Raw genomic sequence first — 25087 nt, forward strand, 5'->3', positions numbered from 1 at the left:
GTCCATATGACTTCTTCAGAGCTAAAGAGAAGTAAAAATGTGATGAAATTTATACTGTTTAAAGGTGGGTGGAGCAGGTGAAGCTGGCTAGAAGGCCAGCGATAGGTGGAGGCGAAGGAAAGATTGACAAAGGGGCATTATTGGTAGTGGTACTGGCTAAAGGAGGTGCTGATGATGGCATAAGGTCAGAAAGCAGAATGTGATAATAGCAGGACAAGGGTAAGCACTCTGGAAAGAGCAACATGAATAAGTGACAGAAGGCCCAAGTGGGGGTGGAGTGTGGGGAGGGGGCGATGGTGGGAAAAATGATCAAAAATAGGATAAAAGGTATGGATAAAACAATGAATAAAAATGAAAAATAAACAGTGGGTAATAAATAAAAAATAAGAAATAAAAATGAATATTGAAAAAAGGGGTGAGGATGGAGGAGAGAGTTCATGGTCTGAAGTTGATGAACTCAGTGTTAAGTCCAGCAGGCTGTAAAGTGCTTAGCTGGAAGATGAGGTACTGTTCCTCCAGTTTGAGCTGGGCTTCACTGGAACATTGCAGCAGGCCAAGGTCAGACCTGTGGGCATGAGAGCAGGATGGTGTGTTGAAATGGGGAGCGACAGGAAGCTCTGGGTTATACTTGCGGACAGGTCGAAGGTCCAAGTAAAAGGTGTGGCTTTGGGTACCCACATGGACCCCAGTTATGCCTGTCTCTTTATGGGTATGTGGAACATTCCTTGTTCCAGTCCTACTCAGGCATCCTCCCACAACTCTTTCCTCGGTACATCGATGACTGTTTTGGTGCCACTTCATGCTCTTGTCTGGACCTGGAAAAATTTTATCAATTTTGCTTCCAATTTCCATCCCTCCACATGATCCATCTCTGACACTTCCCTTCCTTGACCTCCCTGTCTCAATTTCTTGTGATAGACTGTCCACCAATATTCATTATAAGCCCACCGACTCCCACAGCTACCTCGATTACAGCTCCTCACACCCCGCTTCCTGTAAGGACTCAATCCCATTCCCTCAGTTCATTCGCCTCCGTCACATCTGTTCCGATGATGCCATCTTCCACAACAGTGCTTCTGACATGTCTTCCTTCACTGAGATTCCCCACCCAGTGGTTGACAGGGCCCTCAACCATGTCTGATCCACTTCCCGCGCCTCTGTCTTCATACCTTCTTCTCCCTCCCAGAACCAGGATAGGATTCCCCATGTCCTCACTTTTCACCCCACCAGCCTCCGCATTCAAAGGATCATCCTCCGCCATTTCAGCCAACCCAGCATGATGCCACCACCAAATACATCTTCCCTTCACCATGTCAGCATCCCTCAGGGACAGCCTGGTCCACTCCTCCATCACCCCCTACACCTCAACCCCCTCCCACGGTACCTTCCCATGCAATCGCAGAAGGTGCAAGACCTGCCCCTTTACCTCCTCCCTCCTCACCGTCCAAAGGCCCAAACACTCCTTCCAGGTGAAGCAGCACTTGACTTGCACCTCCATTTTGGCCTACTGCATTCGCTGCTCCCAATGCGGTCTCCGCTACATTGGAGAGACCAAACGCAGACTGGGTGACCGCTTTGCAGAACACCTTCGGTCTGTCCGCAAGCATGACCCAGACCTCCCTGTCGCTTGCCATTTCAACACTCCACCCTGCTCTCATGCCCACATGTCCATCCTTGGCCTGCTGCATTGTTCCAGTGAAGCTCAACGCAAACTGGAGGGACAGCACCTCATCTTCCGACTAGGCACTTTACAGCCTTCCGGACTGAATATTGAGTTCAACAACTTCAGACCATGAAATCTCTCCTCCATCCTCAGCCTTCTTATCAATATTAATTTTAATTTTTAAAATTTTTCATTCATTGTTTTATCCCCACCTTTTATCCTATTTACAATTGTTTTTCCCACCACCGCACCGCCCCCTCCCCCCCACCCCCCCACTCCCCCACTAGGGCCATCTGTCAATTGTTCATGTTGTTCTTTCCAGAGTGCTTACCCTTGTCCTGCTATTTCCACATTCTGCTTTCTGACCTTATGCCGCCATCAGCACCTCCTTTAGCCAGTACCATTAACACCCCTTTGTCCTTTTGTTCATGACATCTTTGTCAATCTCTCCTTTGCCTCCGCCTATCACTGGCCTTCTATCCAGCTTCACCTGCCCCACCACCCGCCCCCCCCCCCCTCTTAAACAGTATAAATTTCATCACATTTTTACTTCTCTTTAGCTCTAAAGAAGAGTCATACTGACTCAAAATGTTGTCTTTCTCTCCATAGACTCTGTTAGACCCGCTGAGTTTTTCCAGCATTTTCTGTTTTGTCTCATTTTTCTAACATCACCCAAAGATGGGAATTTCTAAACACACTACTCCATTTTTAATTTTGTCAATATTTTGTTTACCCAAATGATTTCTTCAACCTTAGCGTCATTCATTTTGGTGCTCAATTCCAAACCGTCAAGGCTGATGTCCAGCCTTGTTTGTTTGTTTGCCTAGCCAGTTGAGTTGCCCAGTTAGACTTTGGGGGGTCCTCTTTTTCCAATTTCAGGAGGGGCTGTATCTTTCTGGGAGGCCCTGCCATAACTAATTGCAATGGGATTGATGTTCTCCAAGTAGGATTGCTGATGTAAAAAGGACGTGCGGTCCGCTCTGCCTGATTCCCAATCCAATGTACTTAAACGCACCAGAAGCCTGACTTCTAATTTTAGACTCCGTTCTGAGCCCAGTAATGACAACCGCTTCAAATTCACTGCCACCATCCCACAAAAAAAAAAAACAATCTACATACATCATAAAGACGCTTGCAGGTTTCCCTCCGTGGTGTCAATACAACATTTCTGGGTCCCAGCTGAAGACAGCCCAACTTTAACAAAACTGACCTCACTGATAAATACCAAACACTGGAGGTGTTATTTAAACCAGGTACGCATTTACTTAGCTTCGAGAGAGCCCCTTCTGCATTTGGCGCCTCTTTTGGTGGACAGAGCAAAACTTCCCTTTGAAGTTGGTATACCTGCAAAAAAAAGCAGTTTCAATATAAGTGGACTTACTTTCCCAAGAATTTGCAGCTAGTAGAGCCAAAATGATCTTCAGCATAATTTTCCCTACTGTAGGTGAATCTACTCTTATATCCCGGCCACCCAATTTTTCTTCAAACCCTTGTGCCATTAGCCTGGCTTTAGCTTTGAAAACCCCATTAGGAAGGACCTTTTCTGAGGAAGGACCTTTTCTGTGCATATCCATCTATGAGACAGAGCTGTGGCTCTAATTGGCACCTCTGTATATCCCAAATTCTTTCCAACTAAGTAGTCCTTGCTGTTTGGCATCCTTTGTTAATTTGTCGACTAATTTGTTTGAAGTTACTAAGACTTCTTGATCACATGGGCTTCTGCTCCTTGTAGCGGTACCAGTCTGTACCATATTCCTTGATCTTGTTAAGCTACACCCTCTATCCTGCCTTCTATCACACTCCAGACCGTTACTGTTTGATCTCCCTCTCCCATTTATAGATGCTTTTTCAACAGTTTGCGATCTCTTCCTAGAGGCATGTCCACTCCCAGACCCACTGTCTGAACTGATACTGCATTTCTGTGCCTTCCATTTTTGTACTTCATGTTCCCAATCCATAGGCCTAACTTCCTGTCCTTTATCTGGTACATTTAACCAGTTTTAATAATTTCCAGTGGCCTTCCCTGCTCTATCTACAATCGTCTCATCCTGCCAATGACTGGACTCTTCTGGCAAGTACGTAACTTTAGTGCCAGCTTTCGACAGTTGTCCTCTGGGAGGAATTGCCTCATCTTTGTCCAAATTACTGTCTCCATCTTCTGATACCCGATCAACCTCAGCTACCTGGTCCTCACAATCATGCAACATATGGGTATGAGAAGTATGTGGTTCCTCATCCCTTCCTACAACACTTCCCGAACCCACAGATTTGTAGTCCACGCCAACTAACCTTGATGAGTGTACCTGAATAGTCTGGTTCCCATGTTGTAAAATGACTGTATTTACCATCTTTACTGGGCCTTTCCACTCGTTAAGTCCTTCACTTTTATAGTATACCATGTCTCCCGGATCGAAAATAGTTTCCAATGATCGTACATTGCGACCTAGAGCTCACCGAATTCTTTTGGAAACTTTGGCTTTAAGGAACACTTTTATGTGCATGTAGTGTATTTAAATATTCAGAAAAGGTAGAGCTAATTGTAGTTCCCTCCCAAGCTGGGGGCTGATCGTTCGAGACTGAAGGGAAATTCTGGCGTTCTATTAAAAATCAACTGATATTAACTATAGCCTCCAACCATCTTCGGTGAATTTTTGGCATGGACAGCCCATGCTAGAGCAGATGTTAAGTTACAGCTTGGTTTGTCAGTGCTTTACTAAGCATCTCATCTATAACCGCAGGTTTCCTTTTGCACACTCCGTTGCTAAAGGGGCTTTCAGCTGCAGAATTCACAACTATTATACTCATGTCTTTGCACATATCCTGGAATTCATAGTTAGCAAATTTATCCCCCCCGCCCCCCCACCACCCCCCCCGCCCCCGCCCCCCACCCCCCACCCCCCCCACACTCCCCCCCCCATTATCAGTGAGGAATTTCACTGGTGGTCCCAATCCAAACCCTATCCACTTCTCCATTACCAGATCCACAAGTTTTTTTTTTAACTGTACAGAATTGTCAACTGGCTAAACCTTGTTGCCAAATCTACAAAATATAAAATAAAAATGTTCTTTTCTTAATCCCACACTTTTAAATTCAGCGCCACAGCTTCATTGAAATCCCTCGCTAAAGGTAGACTCACAATCATATGTGACGGTGTCCTTCTGTACTTCTTACATATATCACATCTCTTGCTTATCTCCAAGTTTAGTGTACTCTCCATCCCTTAGCAAATTTTAAAATCTTTGCTAAGAAGGGTGGGCAAACTGTCGATGCAACTTTAAACATAATTTGCCTTTTGTCTTCTAAATTCCTACCCCCGATGCTAATAAGACTGCTTTAATCTCCTTAGTAGAAAGTTTAGGTTTCATTAAAAGAATACAGTCGTGTTCAGATTGTGTAACTTGTAAATCCACAGGTTTTCCAAATACAATGGCCTTGTCATTTTCCATGTCCAACTTCATTTGCACTTTGATAAAGACAAACTACTGCGGATGCTGGAAATCCAAAACAAAAACAAAAATACCTGGAAAGACTCAGCAGGTTTGGCAGCATCTGCGGAGAGGAACACAGTTAACGTTTCGAGTCCGTATGACTCTTTAACAGAACTAAGGAAAAATAGAAAAGAGGTGAAATATAAGCTGGTATAAGGCGGTGGGGGGGAGGGGGGTGGGACAGGTAGAGCTGGATAGAGGGCCAGTGATAGGCGGAGATTGCCAAAAGATGTCATAGACAAAAGGATAAAGAGGTGTTGAAGGTGGTGATATTAGCTAAGGTATGTGCTATTGGCGACAGGAAGGGTGGAAAGCCGGACGAGCAAGGTTAAGATAGCCCTAGTGGGGATGGAGTCGGGGGAAGGGATTGAAATGGGCTAAAAGGTAGAGATAAAACAATGGATGGAAATACATTTAAAAATAACGGAAATAGGTGGGAAAAGAAAAATCTATATAAATTATTGGAAAAAAGGGGGATCGGAAAGAGGGTGGGGTTGGAGGAGAGAGATCACGATCTAAAATTGCTGAACACAATATTCAGTCCGGAAGGCTGTAAAGTGCCTAGTCAGAAGATGAGGTTGTTCCTCCAGTTTGCGTTGAGCTTCACTGGAACAATGCAGCAGGCCAAGGACGGACATGTGGGCATGAGAGCAGGGTGGAGTGTTGAAATGGCAAGTGACAGGGAGATCTGGGTCATGCTTGTGGACAGACCGCAGGTTTTCCGCAAAGCGGTCACCCAGTCTGCATTTGGTGTCTCCAATGTAGAGGAAACCGCATTGGGAGCAGCAAATGCAATAGACTAAACTGAGGGAAGTGCAAGTGAAATGCTGCTTGAAAGGAGTGTTTGGGCCCTTGGACAGTGAGGAGAGGGGAAGTAAAGGGGCAGGTGTTGCACCTTCTACGGTTACATGGGAAGGTGCGGTGGGAGGGAGTTGAGGTGTAGGGGATGATGGAGGAGTAGACCAGGGTGTCCCGGAGGGAACGATCCCTGCGGAATGCGGTGGCATCATGTTGGAGTTGGCGGAAATGGTGGAGGATGATCCTTTGAATGCAGAGGCTGGTGGGGTGATAAGTGAGGACATGGGGGATACTATCATGGTCCTGGGAGGGAGAGGAAGGTGTGAGGGCGGATGCACGGGAGATGGGTCGGACATGGTTGAGGGCCCTGTCAACAACCGTGGGTGGTAAACCTCGGTTAAGGAAGAAGGAAGACATGTCAGAGGAACTGTTTTTGAAAGTGGCATCATCAGAACAGATGCGACGGAGGCACACTTTCTTCATCGATGGTCTGCTCAACAGTAACGGTATTTCGCTAGACACTACATCCGTGCTGATGAATTGATTGACTCCAGCTATCTTACAGGGAATCACTATCCTTTACAAAGATTTTAGGGTATTATCATCTCCAAATCTAAAACTGGTGGAACTCTCAAATTCTTTCACCTTATTCCGGTCCTTGCCATTTAAGGAGTCCAGGTAGCATTTTAACTAGTCTATTCCATAGACTGTTGACGTGCATCCGCTACCTAGCGCCACACAGCTGAAGGACTTTGCCACCAAGACATTCATCACTGGGCTGAAATTTCTTGTAACTAATGCAATGCCCTCTCTTTAGTCAATATCTCCATCTTCTGAATCTTCTCTCTCATGTTTAATTTCAAACACCTTATTTAGGACAGTTCATTGCATAATGGTATGTTGAATCGTATCTAAAACACCGATTGACCACACCCTGGGCGTATCTGGGGTCCATTCTTTTGTCATAAATCCAGAATTCTTTTCTCCTGCCATAATTGTCCAAGGTGTTTCTGCCCCCATTGCTTCTAGTTACAAATCTCCTTTCATTCTGATGCCTGCATCCTGTTTCTAAACAAACTCATCATCCTTAACATTAACATTGTATCCTCCATTTCCTGTCTTACCGCGAACGACTCATTTGCGCCACGAACACTGCCGGAAAAGAATGTTTTCCAAAGAATTGTCTTAGAGCTTCGAACATCATTTCTAGCACCGTGTGTCTTTTTGTAAACTTAACTCCTGTTAGAACTAGAAGCCTGTCCATATTCAATACTCTGGCACAGTCTAGTAACTTGAACACCAGCACAGATTGCAAAAGTTTCGTCTAGAAATTGCCCAATCTTGTACACAGTTTACCGAATTCCATTATGCAATCTATGGAACTTTCTAAATTTGTCAAAATCAGACCAGGCTTCATAAGCACTTAAATCATCTTTTTGATAGCTCTTACAGCTCTTACCCATAAAAGCTCTTCCAAACTTTCAACTGTGTCCAAATGCTCAGGGTCCAAATCGAAAATACTTTACATCTTATTTTGCCTTTGTATGGTAACGAAAGTGCCAAGGCCATTCCCTGTTTTTTCTTTAGCAAGGACGTAACCCGTGTCCACATAGTTACTTTATTCTTCCATTGCTTCCATAGGGTTCGCTCTCAAAACGTCGGTGGTAAACATACCCTGAAACTCTTCATTTTGATTCAGCCATTTTTTTTGTTTTTTTGAGTGACTCCAAACCACTCTGCCCTTATAGTTAACTCCAAAGATAGTCTTTTGTCCAAAGAAAGCTTAGTTTCCAATCTTTTACTTACAAACAACAACCATCCTCTGCTATCAATGTTAAGTTCCAATAATAGTTTAGAAATGAAGATCAGTACCAAGACAGACTCCTTCAGAGAGAATTTTATTGCTTGTCATAAAACTCTCCACAGGGAGAACAAGTCTCAGCTGTTATCCCTTTTTTTTTTCCACAGTATTTTTATTATGGTGTTACCTCATCAAAGGTGAACTCATGTTTCATAAGTCTTCTATCTTTATTTTTTAAAATAATGCACACATTTACATAACTCTTAGGCTTGAAGGAATGGTCCATCAACTTAGGGCCATTCTCTGCTCCAAAATTTCAGTGCTCCTCTGCATCTTCCCAGCCAGTGGGCAGAGGATTAGCATGGGGATTGTGGAAGAAACTGTGCTTCCCATCACCCGAAGGGAATGGTTTGTTCCTGATGCAGAGATGATCATAAGGAACGAAGACTGGCCTCTCGTGGCTGTGCTGCTGCGCCTTCAGGTAGCAGTTCAACATACAGACACTTACACCAGGAACAGCAACAACAAAGCTCAGGATCTTCCACATACGTGCCCCTTGGTGTTCCTCGCCACTGGCCGCGGCCAACAGCTGCCGCGCAGAGCTGAAACTCCGGCGCAAAATATGAGCCCAAACCGCCGCCATCTTGTGTGAGCGAGACTGTTATCCCTTTTATACAACCAAATGGGTAACTAGTTAAACAACCTAATAATTAGCAGTTGAACTTCTTTAACTGCTTCTCTCCTTAACAATAGTCAGATAATCTGTTCCAGTCATGATGGTTGAGAGATAATTATTGCCCAGGACTAGTGCAAACTCCCCTGCTCTTATTCGAATGGTGCCATGGGATCTTTTACATCCAACTGATATGGTACATGGGTCCTCAGTTTATATCTCATCCGAAAGATGGCATCTCTGACAGTGCAGCACTCCCTCAGTACTGCGCTGGAGAGTTGACCCAGATTATATGCACAAGCCTCTGGACTGGGGCTTGAATCCACAGACTTCAGGTTCAGTGGTGAGAGTGTTACCAACTGAACCACAGCTGATACTTAAAATTCAGTTATGGGGATACAAGGCACCGATCTAAATCAAAAGGGCCATTTTAATGCTGACAACAGGAAGTTCTTCAATTGTAGTGATCAACATGTGGAACAGAATTGCAAACAGAGTAGTGGAAGTGAAGTCTTGGGCTCATTTAAGAAGAATATGGATGCTACAGTTGCGGAACTTTTTGGATGAATGAATTAAGATGTGCTGTTTGACCTTCCTCATCTGTAATTATCTTGTGAGCTGTGAAAAGCTTCATTAACTTGATAGACCCATAAGACAACAAGCCTTGTGGTCCAGCCAGTTCAGTGGATGTTTATTGTTTGCTTGGTTTGACAAGAAGGCTGAATGTTGCTATTCATTTCCTCATGTGGACAACTAATACGAAGTGTTCATTAATAATCTTTAAACTTCGAAGTTTCATGCTAAAAACCAAACCAGTCAATAGAAAATGTTATGGATATTTCTGAAATATTAATCACCAAATTTGAGACAAGCATGCAGACCTCACTGAGCACATTAATGACAATCTTGTTTTATTTTGTGTTTGGTGGAAAGCATTGAAATGATTCTTTTACTGGAGCAGTACTGCAATACTAATGTCCTTATATAGTGACAGTACCATTCATGTAATTTTTCTTCTCTGCATCTTGTTCTGTTCCAATGCAGCCTGAACTATAGTTCCACAGGCAACTTCCAACCCTTGGCAACGGTCATTCTCCTTGCTTAAGCTTTAGCAGCTACCTGACTCGCAGCCAAACTTAAACCCATCAGCTGACAATACTGAGTGGTTAGTGATCTGTTACAAAAACAGAATTACCTGGAAAAACTCAGCAGGTCTGGCAGCATCGGCGGAGAAGAGCAAAGTTGACGTTTCGAGTCCTCATGACCCTTCAACAGAACTGAGTAAAATTAGGAGAGGGGTGAGATATAAGCTGGTTTAAGGTGGGGGGTGTGGGGGGATAGAAGTTGTGGGGGGGTGGTGGTTGTAGGGACAAGCAAGCAGTGATAGGTGCAGATAATCAAAAGATGTCACAGACAAAAGAACAAAGAGGTTTTGAAGGTGGTGATATTATCTAAGAGAATGTGCTAATTAAGAATGGATGGCAGGACACACAAGGTACAGCTCTAGTGGGGGTGGGGTGAAATGAGACTAACAGGGCATAAGAGGTATAGATTTAAAAATAATGGAAATAGGTGGGAAAAGAAAAATCTATATAATTTATTGGAAAAAACAAAAGGGAGGGGGAAGAAACGGAAAGGGGGTGGGGATGGAGGAAGGAGTTCAAGATCTAAAGTTGTTGAATTCAATATTCAGTCCAGAAGGTGTAAAGTGCTTAGTTGGAAGATGAGGTGCTGTTTCCCCAGTTTGCGTTGAGCTTCACTGGAACAATGCAGCAAACCAAGGACAGACATGTAGGCAAGAGAGCAGGGTGGAGTGTTAAAATGGCAAGCGACAGGGAGGTTTGGGTCATTCTTGCGGACAGACCGCAGGTGTTCTGCAAAGCGGTCGCCCAGTTTGCGTTTGGTCTCTCCATTGTAGAGGAGACCACATTGGGAGCAACGACTGCAGTAGACTAAGTTGGGGGAAATGCAAGTGAAATGCTGCTTCACTTGAAAGGAGTGTTTGGGCCCTTGGATGGTGAGGAGAGAGGAAGTGAAGGGGCAGGTGTTGCATCTTTTGTGTATGCATCGGGAGATGTCGTAGGTCTGTTAACTTGTGCTGCCTCTTCAGCACAAAGATAAGGAGGCTAATGGAGGCAATTAACAAAAGTTGATTTTTGGGTTTGAGGGATTTCAGGTACGAGGAAGGGTTAATGAAATTGGACATATTTTCTAAAGGGGGATGTTTGAAGTGATACAGTACAGGTTTTAGATATTATGAAGCCAATCAAGACAACTTGTTGACTGTTAAGTATTGAAATAACGGCAAACAAAGGTATAAGCTGGGAGAGTGTATGAGAAAATCAAGGAGAATAAATTCATTCAGAAGATAACGAGCTGTGGAATAAATTTACAGGGTAAAGCTCCTGGGATAAATGAAACAATTGGATATGTATTCGGAGAAAATAGATTGAAGGATTTAGTAAAATGGTGGATAAATTCAGCTGGCCTATCAGAAACAGATTCCTCCCATTAACTCAGTTTTCCTCTCCTCATAGGTGTTGCCAAACCTGTTCAGTGTTTCCATCAATTTCTGGAGTGGATAATTTTTTTTTTGTTTAATTTGCCTCAGAAAAACTGGAAGCACGTTGCAGCATTCAGGGAAGTTCAGGTACTTCTGTCGAGGGTGACAAACTCTCTAAACCACAAATGTGTTTTTTTTTGAATATGCTAATTTTGAACAAGCCCTAATTTAAACCATAGCCGCTGACTGGCTCTTGTAACGTGTGCCAATTGGCAGGGCTAATGGTGAGCAACTGAGAAAGACAGAAATCTTTCTGATAACACGCTGCAACATGACACAGCGAAATTGGAGGTTATCATCAAGTGTTATTCATCAAGTAATTCTCACCAATGTATTGGTTACGTTTGAGCCTGAAGGAACGTGAGCAGAATTGTTTTTCATGCAGCATGTTATTACGATCTGGAATGAAGTGCTTGAAACGAGGTTCATTTAACAGTAGCTTTCAAAAGAGAATTAGTCCTATGCTTGAGGCAGTAGAAATTTGCAGAGCTAAGGGGAAGGAGCAAGGCAGTGGGACTAGTTAGACAGCCTTCCAAAGTATTGGCACCAGCACGATGGGCCAAATGGCCTCCTTCTATGCCATATGATTCTATGATTCCACATAAAATTACATTTGCATAGCAATTACCTTCTAGTTACAAATTTATTATAACCTCAAGCTCCCTAAACCAACCAAGCTTGAAAAACTGCACCTTATCTTTCAACTGGGCACTTCTGGAATCAATATTGAGTTCAACAATTTTAGATCGTAACCTCTGCTCCCATTTGGTTTCCTTGATTCTTTGCTGTTTTTCTTTTCCTCTCTTATTTTCTTTGCTTTGCTTTCGGACGGCAGCTTTACAGAATTCTGCCATTCATACCTCATCTAGACACATCTTTAGGTTCTTTTATCTGACCCATTATCGCTCCCTTTCGGCCTTGCGCCATGAAATTTTTTGTCATTTAATCTCTCCTGCCCTCCAATTACAATTACCTCTTACATTTCTAACCTCTCCTGGTTCTGATGAAAGGCCACAGACCTGAAACATTTAACTCTTTTTCTCCCTCTACCGGGGTGACTCACTCTTACGAAATAAAATAAGAGCCACTTCAACCAGGGGCCCAAGAAGCCATGAAACCAATTCATTGGAGGGGGGAGGGGTGTTTTAAAGCAGCTGAAACTTACCGCTTATCTTGTGGAGTCACATTACCATCTCTCTCTTCTGAAGTAGAGTCATATTTGACTCAAAACCTGAGCTCTGTTTCTCTCTCTCACAGATGCTGCCAGACCTGCTGGGTATTTCCAGCACTTTCAGTTTTAATTTCAGATTTCCGGCATCTGCAGCATTTTGCTTTCGTCGCCATCTCTCTGTTGGCTGACTCACACACTTGCCATCCCGCTGAAATCGCTCGGCTGAGACTCCCAGGCTCATTCTCCCACAGATTGTCTGAGGAACACAGGACAAAAGACGTCCCTTAAGCTGTGCGAACAGGCATCCCGGATTTTGCGGGGTGGTCCCGTGACTGAGCTGGTTGCCCCATGTGCCAGGTTCCTCGACACCGCTACACTGTTCTGCCTGTATATGAACCCCCACCCCTCTCTCTTCCCCTACCCCTTACAGGTTCGCAACGACACCACATTGTCCCTTAGGTTTTTCACCAGGTATTGGTTAACCTGCCCCTTAAGGGGCGTGGGATAAAGGGTGGAATCGTCCCAGGTTTGTACGAAATTGCGGTAGCAGGAGTGAAAAACAAGGTTTTACCCACTGGCCGCAATGGCAGGTCTTCACACCATGTCATCCTCTTCCCGCCTCATAAATTATGCAGTTATGAGAAACACGCCGGAGTGCGGCTGGCCTCTTATTGGCCCACCACGCTGTTACCTCGCTGCTTCCTCACGCCAGCGCGATATTTAAAATGCAGCCGCACACACACTTTTCAATGCTTGCAGGTGAAGACACGGCCCTGAAAGCCAAGAAGAGTGAAGCACTCCCCCCTTGTTCAGTGACGTATCCCTGGGACGCCTTCTGGATGCTGTGGAGGCCCGCCACGATGTCCCCTACCCCCGCTCTGGACGCAGGAGGCCCATCAGTCTCCCAACTTCAGCTTGGGAGGTGCTGGCAGAGGTGGTCAGCGTCAATGCTGCACACAAGAAGCCGGCCATCCAGTGCAGAAAAAGGATGAATGATCTCAACAGTGCCATTAGGGTAAGACAACCATCTCATCACTCAGAAGGCCATCACACATTTACTGGCATCTCACTCACTGCCAGCTTAAGGGACATCACCACTCACTCTCTCACACACAAGCCCTCACATCTCCATCTGGCCTCACCTCCTCTGGAGACTGCCTCCTTGTCCCGTTCGTGGCTCCACTCAGCACACATGTACGCCTGGTATCCTTCTCATTTGGCCTGGCATGCGCCTTGCTCGCACTCTCTCCTTCTGGGTTTATGCAGGACAGGACCACACACAATCTGCGGGAGAGGCCCCAGACCGAGGTGGAGTGCCGACATCAAGATCCTCGCTCCATTTGAGAGCCACGGGTTGGAGCTGGCCAGAAAGGACGTCGACTGTTCCTGCGGCAACGGTGAGGCCGATGGCGAACACCCACGTGAAGATCCTGCACCACATGATCCTTCTCTCAATGCTACTCTGAGTCCACTGTTCTGTGTTCAACATGGCTGCCAAGCACTAATAAGCGCCGAGCACTAATAATAGTGTTTCTGTCGGAGGCACATCTGACACGTCGCCCTCAGGAAACCTTGAACCCGACTCCAGTACCGGGAGAACCTCAAATGAGGACCCTGAGGGCAGCACCATTAAAGATCCATCACAGTGCTCACCACACCCTCCACCAGCGCAGAGGCACACACCTCGGTGGGACCTAGATGTAGAGTAGCCTCAGGATCACAATCTGGTGAGCGCAGCACACAATCTGTTCCACAGCAGGCAAAGGCTGGGACATCATTGCTCACCGGAACTTGGAGGACTGCTGGAGGCAAGGAATCTGCTGAGTCCGAGTCAGATGATGAACCTCTGGATTCGATCCTCAATTACTTGGTGGATCTGCAAAGACAATCACGGGAACATCAGGAAGGGATGGCTCATGCTCTCTTCAGATTGCAAAGGACAATAGAGGAGTCTGTCCGCCTTTAGCCTGAGGTCATAGTGGCGGCATGCCAATGCACTGAGGTCAACACTGGCAGGATAGCAGCCACCATGGAGACCTTGGTCCAGGACATCGGTCCTGCACTACCGTGTGGGCTGAACTCCATCGCTGATGCCATAGTGTCAACGCGAGAGGGGTGCGGCACAGCTCGATCTCACTCCAGCTTCCCCTAGCTTCCCCTTCTCCTCAAGGAGTCAGCCAGGGGCTCTCGGGCACCCATAGGGAGGAGGATCAACAGCTTGACACCCCGGAGCCATCCACCCTGGTAACTCTGGGAATGTCCAGTCAATCCAAATCCCTTCTTCCTGTGACCCCTGCAGCTCCAGCTCCACAGGTCAAGGAGGGTGCAGCTGACCCACAGCAGGAACCTGAAAGCAGGCCGGGCCCACCAGGTCTCAGCCCTGCAAGGAACGCACGCCGAAGCCATCACAGACAGGCTGTAGCAGTCAGCAGGCTGCCTCCACCTCCGCTGTGGATGTCGGGGGAGCAGCAAGACAGGGTGGCAAGGTTAGGAAGGTTAAGAAGCTGTACTTGCACAGCCTGGGCACAGGTACTAATCACTTGTACATAATGTTCACTATTGTAAATAAACTCTCAAAGATGTCTCCTCGCCTATGGCTCCTTGTTCTGATGAGCAGTGTCCATGTCACTCAGATGTGAAACCTTGGTTCCTACACAAGATAAAGATAAGTGTGTCAGTCCAGGGCCTCTTCCCTGTGCAGTGTGTAACCTTCAGACCAAAGTGATGGTCCAGCTTCACACTCACTGGACACATTACTGATGCCTGAACCTCGATGGTGCTGGTCATTGCTGCAGAATGTAGTGGGCAGGCATCACAGAGTTCCGGCATTCTCTCTCTGTGCTCTCAGCACCTTTGAGCTGGGGTTGGCCCCCCATCTCTTCAACATCTGTGACCAGTGATACTGCTCCTGAGGGGTCAGGTGCTGAAGGCTGACAAAGGAGCAGGTGTATTTAAAGCTTCACAACTGTGTCTCCATGACATGAGCCTGATCACTGAGGGTATGTGAGCTGCCATCAGCCACACAGGAGTCAAATGTTCACAGATGCAAGGTAAGGATGTCAGGACCGTCCTCGCTGCATCTCATCATCATCCTCCATGAATCTTGCAGCTATGAGGGCCTCCTGAGCACACCTACCTTGTCTGGCCAGCACAATGGCTTCATTGCCAGCATCCTCACCTTTAAGGACTTCATTATCATCATCCTCTTCAACGTCCTCCTCATTGGAGGAGACAAGCAGCTCTTCCATCTCCTCCCCCTGTTTCAGCACCAAGTTATGTAGTGTGTAGCAAGCTATGATGATGTGCAACATCCTCTGGGGACTGTATTGCAGTGCTCCGTCGGATCTGTCAAGGCACTAGAACCTCATTTTCAAAATGCCTATCGTTTGCTCCACCAAAGTCTGGGTTGTGACAGGATCCTCTTTATGCCATCACTCTGCTTCAGTCTGAGGCCACTGCACGGGCTCATCAACCACATCCTCTGTGGGTAGCCCTTGTCCCTGAGGAGCCAACCCTGCAGCCTCTCTGGAAGATGTCAGGGATCTGAGACTTGCTAAGGATGTTGGAGTTATGGACGCTCCATGGGAATCACGCGCAGAACTGTTGGATGCGTTTGTGGTGGACGCACACCAGCTGAATATTCAGTGAGTGGATGCTCTTGCAGTCGATGTAATTGACCTGCTCGTTGCTACGGAGACCTAAGCGCCACGTGAGTGCAGTCGATGGTACCCTGCACCCGTGGAAAACCTGAGATCTGGGCAAATCCCAGCGTTCTTCCTTGCTTTCCTGATCCCAGGCAAAATGCACAAAGTTCTGTGCCTTCGCGACGATGGCGTCCGTAACTTCCTGAATACACTTGTGCATGGAGGCTTGCAAAATCCTGTATAGGTCACCTGTGCAAGGAGCCACTGGTATAAAAATTGAGCGCCATGGTCACTTTCATAGCGACTGGCAGTGGATGCCCTCCATGTCCCCCTGGTGCCAACTCCGGTCAACAATTTTAGATCATGAACTCTCTCCTCCAACCCCACCCCCTTTCCGATCCCCCCTTTTATTCCAATAATTTATATAGATTTTTCTTTTCCCACCTATTTCCATTATTTTTAAATGTATTTCCATTCATTGTTTTATCTCTACCTTTTAGCCTGTTTCGATTCCTTCCCTTCACCCCCACCCCCACCAGGGCTATCTGTACCTTGCTTGTCCTGCTTTCTACCCTTAATTAGCACATTCCTTACATAATATCACCACCTTCAACACCTCTTTGTCCTTTTGTCTGTGACATTTTTTGGTTATCTCCACCTATCACTGGCCCTCTATCCAGCTCTACCTGTCCCACACCCCGCCCCCACTTAAACCAGCTTATATTTCACCTCTCTTCTGTTTTTACTTAGTTCTGTTGAAGAGTCATACGGACTCGAAACATTAACTGTGTTCCTCTCCACAGATGCTGCCAGACCTGCTGAGTTTTACCAGGTATTTTTATTTTTGTTTTGGATTTCCAGCATCCGCAGTTTTTCGCTTTTATGAACAAGTGACAGATGGCCCTTGTGGGGATGGGGTGGGGGAGGGGACGGTGGTGGGTAAAAAAATTGAAAATGGGATCTTTGGTATTGACCTATGTTTTGTTCATCTCCTGGACCACTGAACTTTGCTGCACTTTGGTGTTTATTTGCACTTCCATTTGTGCCTGCCTTACTCCTCACTCACCGTATTCTCATAAATAGCTTTCATTTCTCTCTTTATGCTTTGTCTTGTCTTGTGTTAATATTGTTTCAACCATTTAACCAAGTCCTGTTTTAAACTGAAGTACTTTAGACACCACTCTATTACTTATGAGTGTATCTGTATACTTTACCTGTTATTCTTTTTAAATGCTATTCACCTGTAACATCTTATGCTTCTGATGAAGAGCTGTTCCCAGCATTTTCTATTTTTGCAGAAGTTTGAAATCTGAAACAGATTTTTTTGTTATAAGGAGGGAGTTATGTATCTTGTTAAATTTGGACTGTGTACATAAAGAACTGACATAATGCAACAATCATTAATCACATTTTCAATAGATTAAACCAGCTTTGTTTCAGTATCTCATTTGACCTTTCTGATAAATCACTTTAAACACTTTGTGGCAAGTACCCTGGAAACCACCAAACACTGTCTATCTTTTCTTTGTCATGTTGCATTACATAACTAAAGGCCAAATAATAGAAGTTTATATACTCTGTTGTATGTACTCTTTGCTGTCCATTGTCAAATGTTCACAGTGCTGTGATGTCTGAATTTCAATGTACACAACAGTGAGGAAACAGCTTGAAAGCAAACCCCATGATAATGCATTCCAGTGTCATTACAGCCTGGGAGTTGACCTAATGGACTCAATAAACACATGGTATTCCATAAATATCCTTTCAGCAGCAGAAGAAGGAAGTACATAGAACCATAGAAACCATAGAAAAGTTACAGCACAGAAGGAAGCCATTCGGCCCATCTTGTCCATGCCAGCCTGAGGACACCCAGGTGCCCTTTCTAATCCCTCCTTCCTGCACCCGGCCCATAGCCCTGCAGCTTACAGCACTTAAGGTGCAGATCCAGGTACTTCTTAAAAGAGTTTAGAGTTTCTGCCTCTACCACCAATTTGGGCAGCGAATTCCAGACACCCACTGCCCTCTGTGTAAAAAAGTTCTTCCTCATGTCCCCCCTACACCTTCTGCCACTTATCTTGAATCTATGTCCCCTGGTTCTAGAATTCTCCACCAAGGGAAACAATTTTATCCTGTCCACTCTATCTATTCCCCTCATAATTTTGTACACCTTAATCAAGTCACCTCTCAGCCTTCTTTGTTCTAAGGAAAATAACCCTAACCTATCCAATTTCTGCAGAGCTATTACCTCCTTCCTGTAATGTGGTGACCAGAACTGAACACAATACTCCAGTTGTGGCCTCACCAGTGTTTTATACAATTCCAACATTATATCCTTACTTTTATATTCTATACCTCTGCCAATGAAGGACAGCATTCCATATGCCTTCTTTACAACCTTGTCTACTTGAACTGCTGCCTTCAGGAGTTGGGAGGACACCTGCTAAATCATTGGGGATACATCTTATGAACTAGCTGCAAGGTGAACGGTGGGAGAACGCAATGAGAATAGTGAGGTTACTGTGTTCTGCATGGTTTCTGTCCATTTCCCTTTGGGACACACATGGCCGAATTCCTAGCATGTGCATCTATCGTACAAAGCTCTAAGATGAAAGCACCCATCTGTTAAATGCATTTGTCTGATATATACCTTCAATGGGATTTTTTTTAGGTTTTTTTACATGACAACACTTGTTTTCAGACTGTGGATGTTTTGCTTTGCATCGCAACAAACAGCACACTGAAAGATTTTAGAGAACTTTGAACCTTGCCTTCATCCAGTTTTTGTTGAAGTGCCATCCGCACTATTTTGCCACTGGGGAAAGAGTAAGTGTAACTTGCATCGGTCAATCAAACTCTGTATCGCCACAGAAATCAAAGTCGTTTATAAATATGAATGATACCACTCGAAGTCAGTGACAGAGTTACAGGAATTCAGAACCTTCTGAGCCTGGCAGGTGTCAGCTGTGGCTTATTATGTAACATTTTCACTTCTGAGTCAGAAGGTTGCGGGTTAAAGTCCCACTTTAGAGACTTGAACATAAAATCTAGGTTGATGGTCCCTTGGTAATATAATGGCAGAGAGTCAGAAACTATTATGTTAAGGGCAGTCAGTGGCGTAGTGGTATTGTCACTGGACCGGTGATTTAGAGATCCAGGGTAATGCTCTGGGGACCCAAGTTCAAATCCCACCAGAGCAGATGGCAGAATTTGAATTCAATAAATATCTGGAATTAAAAGTCCAATGATGACCATGAAATTGTCATCTGGTTTGGGGAAGGAAATCTGCCATCCTTACCTGATCTGGTCTACATGTGACTCCAGACCCAATGTGGTTGATTCTTTAAAAAAAAAAAGCCCTCTTGAAGAGGAGATGTTACACTCTCTGATCCCACAACGATCACATGAGACTCCGGCTTCCTTTTAACCAGTTTTATTCAAGCATATGCAAGGCCCAGCTCCCTAATTGATTACGTTTCACTACTTTTGTACTTTTTCTTATCATAACACATTTGAGTACATTTGAATACATTCAATCGGTAACCGACATGCCAGTTCCATACTAAGTCTATCCTATTGAGTACATAAACATGTGATTTTGCTAAGCAATTATTCATGTTTACATAATTATATTACCCAATCAAAATTAAAACACATACACAAAGACCTTAGTTCTTACAACTCAAGACTGTTTGTGTTTCATCAAAGCCCCCTCTTTGTCCATCATTCATCTTCCCATATCTAAGCTAAAACCATCTGCCCCTTCCCTATCTGAGAGAGGAGTACGCTTAATCTAATTTATGTCATACATTTGTCTCCAGTCTGGCTCTCAAGGCTGTGCAATGTTCATCTGGTAATCTTCAACTCTTAATATGTTTAGCAGCCATGTCTGCCTGGAGATTTTAGGGGTTTTTCTGTAAATTCTTACTGTATTCTCTTTTAACATTTTTAATTTCCCCCAACATCTCTGAACATGGGTGCCCTGAATTTAGAAGCAATAAGACTACCACGACTTCAAAGGTTTTTAGAAAAACAAATTAAACATTTATTAACAAAAGTAAAGGTTTCAAGCACATACATAGATCCACAAATTACTACTCTAATAACTCCTAAAGCCCCTAATTAATCTGGCACCCAGTTACTCCTCCATTAAGGCAATAGTAAAAGACAAATAGATTTAAACAGACCCAGGCAAAGCAACAAGATACCCTGGACAGTAGAATTCAAAGTGAGTTTTCTCAGCTTCGTTCCTGTAGACAGCGACTTGATGCACAGTGGCTGGAGGCTTTACGCACTTGTTAGGTCTTAGAATGCCTTCCCCTCATAGAATCATAGAGTCATAGAGGTCTACAGCACAGAAAAAGGCCCTTCAGCCTCTCAAGTCTGCGCCGGTCAAACAAGTAGCTAACTATTCTAATCCCATTTTCCAGCACCGGGCCCATAGCCTTGTATGCCATGGCATCGCAAGTACACATCCAAATGTTTCTTAAATGTTATAAGGGTTTCTGCCTCTACCATCCTTTCAGGCAGTGAGTTCCAGATTCTCACCACCCTCTGGGTGAAAAAATTCTTCCTCACATCCCCGCTAAATCTCCTGCCCCTTACCTTAAATCTATGCCCCCTGGTTATTGGGCCCTCCACCATGGGGGAAAGTTCCTTCCTGTCTACCCTATCTATGCCCCTCATAATTTTATATGTCTCAATCATGTCCGCCCTCAATCTCCTCTGCTCCAGGGAAAATAACCCCAGATATTCCAATCTGTCTTCATAACTAAAACCCTCCAGCCCAGGCAACATCCTGGTAAATTTCCTCTGCACTCTTTCTAGTGCAATCACATCCTTCCTATAATGCGGATTCCAGAACTGCACGCAATACTCCAGCTGTGGCCTAACCAGCGTTTCATGCAGTTCCAGCATAACCTCCCTGCTCTTATATTCTATGCCTCGGCTAATAAAGGCAAATATCCTGTATGCCTTCTGACACATAGCCTCATCTCCTTTATATATGTTTCTCTCATTTTCATGGTAAATTTCATTGTTCCAGTATGCCTTTGGAACTTTACCTTTCTCATAATATAAATCTTTCATGGTGCTCATATTCTCAGTAGCCTTTGGGAAAAATAAACAAACTGTTTGACTTAGCTTCTTCTGGCTAGGGTAACATCGTACTATCTTTTTGAAATTCAAACTGCTCCGGTTTATGTATAAATGCAAACTTTCCTCACACCGCACATTCTAAAATTTCAGCCATGTTTAGCATTTCAAACCTAGCTTCTTTTTGGTGACTTAAAGCCTCCAGACCAGCTGTCTCCGATTCAATTACATCCCACACACATGCACAGAAACTATCCAAACCCCACTATTAACCTACCTTTACAATAAATCACAATAATATTATGAGAATTATTATATTTTCATGACAATGTCGCCTCTGGCTCTTTTGCCAATCACCTTAAACCTGTGCCCTCATGTTATTTACACGCATCCAGCATTGGAGCAGGTGCTCTTTATTTGCTCTAACCCTTCATGATTTTAAAACACTCTAACAAATCTCTTCGCCTTCACTGTTATAAGAAAAACAACCCCAGATTCTCCAGTCTAGCCACGTAACTGTAATCGTTCATAGAATGGTTACAGCACAGAAGGAGGCCATTCGGTCTGTTTTGTCTGTGCCAGCTCTCTCCAAGTGCATCGCCCACCCTTTCCCCATAGCCCAGCATTTCTTTTATATTCAGATGCTTTCCAAATACATTTTGAACACCATGATTAAATCTGCCTCCATCACAGTCTCAAGGCAGTGCATTCCGGACTAACCACTTGCTATATAAAAAAAAAGTCCTTCTTCATGTTGCTGTTGCGTTCTTTTTCAATCACCTTTAAATCAGTGCTCTCTGATTCTTAACCCGTCTGTCAACATTAACAGTTTCTCTCTGTTTACTCTGTCCAACTCACTCATGATGTTGGACTCTATCAAACCTCCTGTCAAGCTTCTCTAAGAAGAACAACCCCAGCTTCGCCAATCTATCCACAGAACTGAAGTCTTTCATCCCAGGACCCATTCTCGTAAGCTTTTCTGTACCCTCGCTATAGCATTCGCATCCTTCCTAAAGCGTGGTGCCCTGAATTGGACACAATACTCCAACTGGGGCCAAACCAGAGTTTTATACAGGTGTAGAATAACTTCCTGGCTGGTAATGCCTCTAGTTATTAAAGCTCAGCATTCCATATGCTTCAGTTACCCATTCTGCCACCTTCTGAAATTTATGCACAAACACCCCCAGGTCTCTCTGTTCTTGCACCCACTGTAAAATTGTACCAGTATCTTGTATTGTCCCTCCTCATTCTTCCTACCAAAATGTATTGCCTCGCCTTTCTCTGCATTGAATTTCATCTTCCATGTGTCTGTCCATTCTACCAGCCTATGTGGGTCCTCTTGCAGCCTATTACTACCCTCAATGCTACTTTCTACACTTTCTAATTTCACATTATTTTCCAAATGTCAAAACTCTGCCCTTTACGCCCACGTTCAGTAACTAATGTGGGTCCTATTTTACTGATGTGATGTTAAATTGAGCCCCAATCTCTTCTCTCAGCTTTATCTAAAAATTCCCAGGGCACTATTCTAAGAAGAGCAGAAGAGCTTGCTTTGCAATGCCAGGCAATATTTATACATCAACTAGCATCACTGAAAAAAAACAGATCATCTGCTTGTGGGATCTTTGTGCAAATTGGCTACTGCATTTCCTATGTTATAACAGTGACTACACTTAAAACATACTTCACTGGCTGTAGAAGTATTTAAAGATGTGCAGAGGTCATGAAAAGCACTATATAAATATAAATATTTCTTTTATTATTGCCAGTTAGTAGCTCTCTTCCCTGTTATTCATACATCTGTAGTTTGTAGACTTCGCTCCAGGAGATGACCGTATAATCGTGGCAGTCAATACAAAAAATGGGGAGTGCGGCTAATTGTGAGATGGACTGTCTGCAGCTTCAAGAGGACGTAGACAAGTTAATAGATTGGGCAGTTGAGATAACTGCTGAACTTCAAGCAAAGAAATTTGAGCTTGGATTATTTTGGCGGAGGTACAATGAAAGGACATGGACCCCAACAAGTTGAATTTCTTTGGAGCTTCTCCCATTCTTCTGCCGTAACTTCAACGGAGGTTCAATGTAAAAACACCCCCTTCCCCTCATAGATATACTGGCAGAAAAGGTAACATTTTGAAAAGGAAGCGATGGCACAGTGGTATTGTCACTGGACTAGTATTCCAGAGACCCAGGGCAATACTCTGGGGACCCGGAATGGTGAACTTTGAATTCAATAAAAATCTGGAATTAAAAATCTAATGATGACCATGAAACCATTGGCAATTGTTGCAAAAACCCCCCCTGGTTCACTAATGTCCTTCAGGGGAGGAAATGTGCTGTCTCTACCTGGTCTGGCCTACATGTGACTCCAGACCCACAGCAATGTGGTTGGCATTTAAATGCCCTCTGAACAAGGGCAATTAGGGATGGGCAATAAATGCTGGCCTGGCCAGCGATGCCCACATCCCATGAAAGAAACAATATAAAAAAAACGGAGCAGAGAAACTTTGGGGTTCACACACGAAAAAGTAGGGAGCACCAGTTGATAAAGCTGTGAACCCAGAAGAAAGAAACTGCTTAACCAGCCCTGGAACCAGTTGAAACCAGTTGATCCCAGATTGCGGGAGCCATCGCTACACCCGCCCCCTCCCCACACCCACCCGGGTTGGATTGGGTGCAATCATCACAGTTTGGCTCAACCCTGGTTGAGCCTTATGAGATATAATCAGAATTATAGAAATATCGCACCATAAAGAAATGTTGTGCATTGCCATGTTAATGTGTGTGAAATCTTGAGAAACCAGCATGGAAAGAGACTGGTTGGGATTTTCCAGCCCCGCCTACTGCCAGGGTCGTCCGCTCCCACCGAAAGAGTCTCCCGGACTCTCCCGCAGCGGGTCCCACCATGAAAGGACCGGAAAATCCCGGCCAACTTGAGCTAGGTTTCAAACTGTTTGGTGAGGGATTAAGTTAAATCAACATAAGTCCTATATTATTTGATATAAACGAACTCCTAACCTGACAAGTCACAGCATTCCCCACCTAAGTAAAAGGCATGAAATCCTGGGTTTTATGAGAGAGGTATGAAGTACAAAAGCAATAAGGTATATAATAGTATAAAGTACAAAAGCAATAAGGTAATAACGGTAATAAAACTGCACAAAATCAGAAGTTAGGCCACCAGAGGACGATTGCACCCAGTTCTAATGCCATACTTTACGGGAGGATTATCAAGCTCATGAGGAGGCTGCCAAAGATATGTTATTGGGGGTGACAGGCTTGAATTATGGGCAGAGACTAGAGGAACTGGAGACTATTCTTTGCAACAAAGAAGGCTATGAGGAGATCTTATAGAGGCATTCAAAGTTATGGAAGGTTACGATTCAATAAATTGGAAAACCTATTTCCATTGACTGGTTAGTCGCTACCTGCTGGGCATATACCTAGGGTCATCAGTTTAAAAAGAAGAGTTAGGCCAATATTTTTGACACAAGAGATTATTAGGGCAAGGTATCATCTACCCAAAACTGTGCCAAGCGCAGGGTCCATTTTAGCTTTTGAAAGGGTAGTGGATAAATATTTGAAAGAGAAAAGAATTAACGGGTTTCAGAGTAGTAGAGGAATGGGATGAAGAAGATAACTCTTTCAGAGAGCTGACATAAACTTGATGGGCTGAATAGCTTCCTCCTGTATTGTAAATGGACCTCCCTTCCTGACGGCACTGTGGGTGTACCTACACCGCGTAGTCTGCAGTAATTCAAGAAGATGGCTCACCACCACCTTCTCTAGGGATGGGCAATAAATATGGCCTAGCCAGTGATGCCCACATCCTGTGAAAAGATTTTTAAAAATAAGTTGCTTCAATCTTCAGGAGTTGTCTGTTCAAATCCTAGATTCCTTTACCTGAGCCCTTTTTTATATTGCTCATCTTAGAAAGTACTTGCATTTATATATCATGGCCTTTCATGGCCTTAGGATGTCCCAAAGTGCTTTACAGCCAATGAAATACTTTTATTTTGAAGTGTTGAAAAAGCAGCAGCCAGTTTTGCACACAGCATGGTAACACAAACAGGAATGTGATGATTGTCATGTAAATTGAAAAAAACAAAACACTGAATGCCAGAAATCTGAAATAAAAATAGAAAGTTCTGGGAATACTCAGCAGCTCTGGCAGCAGCTGTGGAGAGAGAAACA

General features: G+C 44.4%; 2 protein-coding genes across 3 annotated transcripts in view; one reads left to right on the top strand and one right to left on the bottom strand.

The window, feature by feature from the left end:
• The window catches only part of LOC121285547 (interleukin-15 receptor subunit alpha-like), an 86247-nt gene that overhangs the window by 17714 nt on the left and 43446 nt on the right, over positions 1-25087 (top strand). The gene's annotated exons all lie outside the window — the stretch shown is intronic.
• Positions 8067-8394, bottom strand: LOC121285549 (cytochrome c oxidase subunit 6A, mitochondrial-like). Its single transcript, XM_041202078.1, has one exon. It carries the CDS (start codon positions 8392-8394, stop codon positions 8068-8070), a length of 327 nt encoding a protein of 108 aa, XP_041058012.1. The 3' UTR covers position 8067.

This window comes from Carcharodon carcharias, chromosome 13, assembly GCF_017639515.1.
Source record: "Carcharodon carcharias isolate sCarCar2 chromosome 13, sCarCar2.pri, whole genome shotgun sequence".
NCBI classification, from domain to species: domain Eukaryota; kingdom Metazoa; phylum Chordata; class Chondrichthyes; order Lamniformes; family Lamnidae; genus Carcharodon; species Carcharodon carcharias.